Source organism: Corylus avellana, chromosome ca8, assembly GCF_901000735.1.
Source record: "Corylus avellana chromosome ca8, CavTom2PMs-1.0".
In the NCBI taxonomy this organism is placed as follows: domain Eukaryota; kingdom Viridiplantae; phylum Streptophyta; class Magnoliopsida; order Fagales; family Betulaceae; genus Corylus; species Corylus avellana.
This window is the reverse complement of record NC_081548.1, coordinates 22,796,891-22,803,232: the sequence shown is the minus strand read 5'-3', so window position 1 is coordinate 22,803,232 and position 6,342 is coordinate 22,796,891. Positions and strand designations below refer to the sequence as shown.

Below are 6,342 nucleotides of genomic sequence, written 5' to 3'. Positions count from 1 at the left end.
TGTGAAGTGTCTCAAATACACGTTAATTTAATAGGGTGAATTTAAAAATTTATTTAATTTAAATATAAAAAAACTTTGATCATTTTTTAAAACAATGAGGGGGAAGGTGTGCAGTTTTTAATATTTAGGCATGTTTTCCTCCATCAATTAAAAATGTTTTTGCTATGATCAAAATTTGTGGGAAAAATATTTGTCCAAAAAAAAAAAAAAATTACACCGACTAAGAGACTGTTTGGGATTACGTTTGAGAAATAGAGCTTTTAAATCAAAAATAGCTTTTGGGTAAAAGCTTCATTTTTAAGTTTTTGCCAAAAGTACTTTTTGACAATTTTTAGGTTTTTTGGATTCTTAAAAACGCTTTTAATTTTTTTATCAAACAAATACTTTTTTATTCAAACGAACTTTTTGAGTGTAAAAGACCTTTTAGGCCTCTCAAACGCAATCTCAAACGGGCCTTAAGGGAGGTCTGGTGGGATACGCTTATTGGTTGCTCAATCTTTAACAACAAATTGCATATGTTTTCTAATCCTCTGCCCATTCCTTTTGAAAGTATGATGGGCCTCCATTTCGGCTGGCCCATCCTATATCTTTTATATTTCGGCCATCAAGTTCATGTCCGTGACCCATAGAACAAAGAAAGGGAAAAGCTCTATTTCATCCATTTTCTTGGCGGTATAATAAAATTAAAGCAGTTACATTAGGCCTAGGACAAGAACCATCTCAGAGCCTAGACTTTGGGCTGGCTGGTGATTCATGTTGAATGTGGGGTCTTTTTTGCTACAGGATGAGAGGATCCTCCCTCGGGCAAGGCACCGACCCGAAAGGACCGATTAGAAATCTAAATGGGCTAGCCAAGGAACCGCCCCGAATCAAGTGGACGGAGTGTGCGGCCCACGAGGCCACACGCTCGTGGCGAATTACAACACATCCCAACACCCCGCACCCAAAAAGCCCCCACGCGTCTAGCGCCCACGTCATCACCCGAATTGGCCTGTACCGTTGGTGGCGACACACCCGAAAGTCCACGTAATCCCTCGTGCCCAATTTTGAAAACAAACCTCCCTCTGCCTACAACAACTACCCAGCTTCGTGATTCCCATTTCCTACTATAAATAAATAGAGAGAGAAAAGTCGGCAAAACCACACCGACGCAAGGAAGTAAAGGAACGCTAGATAATCGTACAACCGAATAGTCGTTCCTAGGGTTTCTAAAGGTTCGTTAGCTCCTTCTTCTGCTCCTCCAAGATCTGATCTACATGGTGAGTTGTATTTCTCCTCTTCTGATTTGTTTTATCCTACTTTCAGATTGAAACGCATTTCTCTGATCGTATTTTTACTTTTTTTTTTAGATTTAGAAAATTCCTCTTTTTTCCTTTACGCGCTGTTTGGTTGCCTAGGAACCTAAACAAGAAAGTGAAGAGAAAATGAAATTTCTTGGGTTGTGTTCTTTGTAGAAAGAAATTAAATCATTTCTCATCTAATTTAATATGGTCGCATTAGAATCGATTTTTTTACCAATTGTTCTTCTTAATATTTATATATGCTTGCTCTGTTTCAGATTTTCTATTGTATGTGTTCATGATTATGGTATATATGAGATTATAAAACTGCTAGTTTTCCGGGTTTAATTTCCGGACTTATGAGTACTTTTGTCTCAAAACTCGTTGGCAATTATACTTCTTTCACGGTTGATGGTCAATGGAATCCACGTATTGGAATTGCATGTAATCTCTTTGGTTGATTTTGAAATGAGGTGCAATAATTTTTAAGAAACTCTTTTTATAATTAATATCCGAGTCCATGTTGAACTTGGTCATGAACTTTTGTTTTAGCAAAGGATTCTTATCCTTTAAATTTTTGCCAAAACAATTAGCTTTATTTATTTTTTATTTTTTGTTTGGAATCTATAGTAGGTTGGCTATCTAAAGCTTGAGGTGGGGGTGTTAAGTAGGTTGAAATGAATCTCTGTTGAAATGAATTGTGTCAAATTTGTATATCCATGGCTTTTAATTGTGTTTTATTTCCATTTTGCTCCGAGACTTCTAGGTTTAAAGAAACACATTCAAACATAAGAAATGTTTATGTGAGGCAACAAATACTCTTCACAAGGAACCTTTTGTGTGCTTTGGGTTGTATGGTGTTCACATTTTGATGAGTTGGATTGTAGTATGAGCCTACATTGTTATTTCTGTGCTAAATTACTTTTATATGAACTATGTAACCAGATCTATGTGATAGGGATTATGCTTGGTTTTTTGTTTTTGTATTGATCATGAGTTCTGTAGGCTTTTGGTTTTCTTTTCTTCTTATTTATTTTATTATTCTTCTTTTTCTTGTCTTAATCATTAGTATTGGGTCCAAAAAGTGTGAGGCATTCAGGCTGTTCTCTCAAACTGTTATGGATGAAGTGTATACAGTCTCGTTTGACTAGTTAAGAAATATTGAAATTTCATCGGGCAGCTGGTCACATCTTTATATTTGATATGGTCTTTTGTAGGATAACACCAAGATGCAGGGTAGTGTGCTGGCATTTTCAGATGATATAGTTCTGCCAGTTAGTGCTATTTCTACTGCAGTTAGTGAACTTGGTATTAGAGGGGTTGAACAATGTGATCCTCAAATTGTCACTCAAGCATCTTCTTTGAGTATGTTTCTCTCTCCTTTCCTGAATTTGTGACATTCATGTTTTCTATGCATGTAAATTTTGGGTATTTGACTCCATGGGTTGTGTGTATATTTCTCCAAATTGAGGTTGCTACTGGGTGCAGCTTACTTCTTATTAACTTGGTAGCAGGCAACAAAGATGTAATTATGTCCTTGAAAAGCTAAACACACTTGTCTCTCTGCATGTGTCTGTTCTTAAAATTTCTTTTTTCTTCTCCCTTTGACTGTTTATACCTTTTTACAATGTTCAATCCCTTCCTTTTGTACGCTCTCTCTCTCATAGAATTGGTGGGTTGCTTCCTCATATATTTCTGTGAAATTACAAGTAGGATTGTATTATGTTGTGTGAAAGAAACGGACAAAACATTTTTTTTACTTATCAATTTTTATTTTGTCAATTTCTTTGCCCCTCTATTTATCCAACGAAATTGCCCTTTTGCTTATTAATTTAATGTATGTCACTGTTGGTGAAGGTTGACATTGATAGTATGATTGATTTTTTTTTTAATAGTTTCTATGTAGTTGTGAATTCTTTTTGTATATGCTTAAAAGCTGTGTCAGGCATTATCTCTCAGTAATATAGGACTGGGAAGCATAGGGAATTGTTTTTCCTATAATTTTTTTGAAATTCTAGGGCATGCTTGGATTTAACTTAAACACTTTTGTTTTCACAAGCTTTACCGTTAATTAATTAATTTGACTTTTCTCTTTTAATTCAAATATAAAAATTGTTGGATACTAGTGATTATTTATAGCCCTTTTTTTATGCTTCTTGTTACAGGAAAATCTTAGTGCTCTTGTGTTGAATAATTTCAGTTCATATTTGGTTTGACTAGCTCTTATGTGAAGCAGATTCATGTTTTTATAACTTTATTATCTTTTTCACATGGAAATCCATTTTTTAAATCATTACATTATATGGTATCTGACATTCTAATATTACATATATGTTTTTTGAATTACAATCTTATTTTTATTTTAGGTTTCTATTGTGGCTGTAATTCAAAATATTCTGTACTCATCAGTCTTCTGATTTTGGTCTTGACTTATAATAGATCAGCTTCCTGCGGAGTCTTCCTCTATAGACATTGTTGTTGGTATCTGTCAATCAGCCGAGTTTCCCAGTGGTCGGTTGTTTGAGGAAATCTCAAGAGTGTTAAAGCCTGGTGGGACAATCTTAATTCACAGGACTTCTCAGTCTGTTACGGAAGAAACAGATAAGGTAATATCTTTGCAGTTTTGTGAGTGTATGAAATTAGTTTGCAGCGAGAGATCTCAATGGGGGTTTTTTTTACAGACAATCTCTGCTCTTGAGCGCAAGTTACTGTTGGCAGGGTTTTTAGAAGCGGAAGTTCTTGGACTCAAATCAATGGTATTTTCTCATACCATCACCTTGATTGTAGTTGTTATTATTATTAATAATTTTTTGAGTTTGGAAGAGTGACCTTCATTGGAAGGTTTATATTTGTTGTGTCTACCTTGCCAGTTAGTTGAATTTCAGTGTCTTCTTCTTCCTTCACAGGTTAAGGCTAAGAAGCCTGTGTGGAAGATTGGTTCTTCATTTACTATCAAGAAGGTCACAAAAAGTGCACCTAAAGTCCAGATCAATGACGACTCTGATTTGATTGATGAAGATAGCCTACTAAGCGAAGAGGACTTAAAGAAACCACAATTACCAATTGGTAAGATATAAACAGGATTCTAAAACAATTGTCTTGTTAACTCTTCTCAATTTGGTAACTTTTGGGAGTTCTGCTACCTCCCATCCCCTCCCTCTCCCCTGCTTTGCATTTCCATATATGAAACAATATGCTTGTGCAGTTGATGATTGTGAAGTCGGAAGCACGAGGAAAGCTTGCAAAAACTGCACATGTGGGAGGGCTGAAGAAGAGCTGAAAGTAGAGCAGAAAGTAGAGATAGGACTTAATGCGGAGCAGATCGATAATCCTCAATCAGCATGTGGCAGTGTATGTCTTGTATTGGTTGATGTGGATATTTATTTCTGCGTAGACTGACATTTTTTGCTGCATATGTTGATTACCATTATCTTTAAGAGGGAGTGAAGTGGCTCTGTTAATAGTGGTTTTTTACTTGTCAACAAAAAAAAGAAAAAAAAAAGAAAAAGAAATAGGCTATAGCGGTTTGTTTTCAGACGTGTTATCCTGTAAAAGCATGGGATGATCAAAGGCCAAATTTTACCCCGGTAGATCTCAGGAGTTCGACAAAATGTCAAAGCTGCCTTTTATTAATGTCATGCATACAGTTGCTCGTTGCTAAACTGTGCTAAACATATCTCAATCAACTTTTTTAGTAAACGTTACAATGCTCTGAAAGTTCTTATATAATCTACAGTGTGGACTAGGGGATGCTTTTCGGTGCAGTACTTGCCCTTACAAGGGTCTTCCACCATTCAAACTGGGTGAGAAGGTACTCGTAAATTGAGAATCCCTCCCCTCCAACTTCTCCCTCTCTTTCTATCTATTTTAATTTTAGAGATGTATTTAATTAAGAAACAAGTAAATATTCAGCTCATGTCTTTTGCAGGTCTCTCTCTCCGGGAACTTCCTTGCAGCAGACATATAGAGATAGCGAGGTCGCTAGAGGTTTTGTTGTTATGCCAGATGAAGTTTCAGATACATTCAAAAGGGCTTAGCTGGCACTTGCTTCTGCATTTTAAGTTGCTGATTGTAGTTCAATCATTCTTTTACTGCCCCAACTGTAGTCTAGTTTTGAATTGTGGGATGGCTCATGTTCAGAGCAGACAATTACATGCAATGGTGTGGTTTATGAATGTGAACAATGTCCTATTGAGGAAATTTTCTGGTGTTTCCTTTGCTTCACAGACATGTCTATTTTACTGAGTCTTTTTTTAGACTCTGCCCAGATTGTTATACAAGGAATTTCGCTATTTTAGAACCATTATAGTTATGATCGCTGTTCACTGGTGCTTCGCTCGCTAGCTCTCCCATCATAAGGTCAAGCTTTTGAGGTTTGTTTTTCTGATTTGCCCCAACTAATCTGACTGAAAATGGTTGGTTTCTGGCATTAACTGCGTTGGTGAGATTAAATTTTCAAGATGACTCAGGTTGTGTAATGAGTTTTGGAAAACCGACTTTTGTTTGTTCATATTCACTTGGGCTCGTAAAAATATTAAATTTTCTTTGATATTTTCGCTCTCCTTTGCAAGTGTCGGCTCACTTTCAAAAATTTTATCTTAGTCTCTCGGTCTATTTTCCTCGTTCTTTCTTCTACCTTTATCTCTCTCACCGGTCTATTCTCAGTCAATCAACATCCCTCTTTATGCCTACATTGTACTCCCCATCTCTGGTTCCAAGCGCCTTGAGAGGTTTTCTAATCAGATCGGCAAGAATGGGAAAAATGCTCAAATTAGATTTGATATTTGCACAACAAAGAAGAAAAGCTTCCAACCGCCCTCGAGCATTTGGAGAACAAAGATGGAATTGGGAAAACTTAGATCAAGTTGAGAAGGTTTTCTTTTTTCTTGAATCTTTATTCTTTCATTGATTTTTGCTTAGTTTGTTTGGTTTATCGTTTGATCTTTGTTGGTTTCTGATATGATAATGTAACTGCAAAATTATAATACGACCGGTATTGACGATAAATATGATATAAATGAATAATGAGATTTTTAAAGAAAAGTAAACGTTAAGCTTCATC

At 35.9% G+C, this 6,342-nt stretch overlaps 1 protein-coding gene across 1 annotated transcript; it reads left to right on the top strand.

Annotated features, from left to right (window-relative positions):
• The first annotated feature begins 1,079 nt into the window (after positions 1-1,079).
• LOC132189689 (anamorsin homolog) lies at positions 1,080-5,592 on the top strand. Its single transcript, XM_059604458.1, has 8 exons — positions 1,080-1,259; positions 2,498-2,645; positions 3,720-3,886; positions 3,962-4,036; positions 4,187-4,346; positions 4,486-4,631; positions 5,017-5,091; positions 5,209-5,592. The coding sequence occupies exons 1-8, from the start codon at positions 1,257-1,259 to the stop codon at positions 5,245-5,247; spliced, it is 813 nt and encodes a 270-aa protein (XP_059460441.1). The 5' UTR covers positions 1,080-1,256; the 3' UTR covers positions 5,248-5,592.
• The last annotated feature ends 750 nt before the right edge of the window (positions 5,593-6,342 follow it).

Coding starts and splice junctions, on each gene's coding strand:
- LOC132189689 (XM_059604458.1), top strand. Junction 4,347..4,485: donor GAAACCACAATTACCAATTG/GTAAGATATAAA, acceptor ATGCTTGTGCAG/TTGATGATTGTGAAGTCGGA. Junction 4,632..5,016: donor CTCAATCAGCATGTGGCAGT/GTATGTCTTGTA, acceptor TATAATCTACAG/TGTGGACTAGGGGATGCTTT.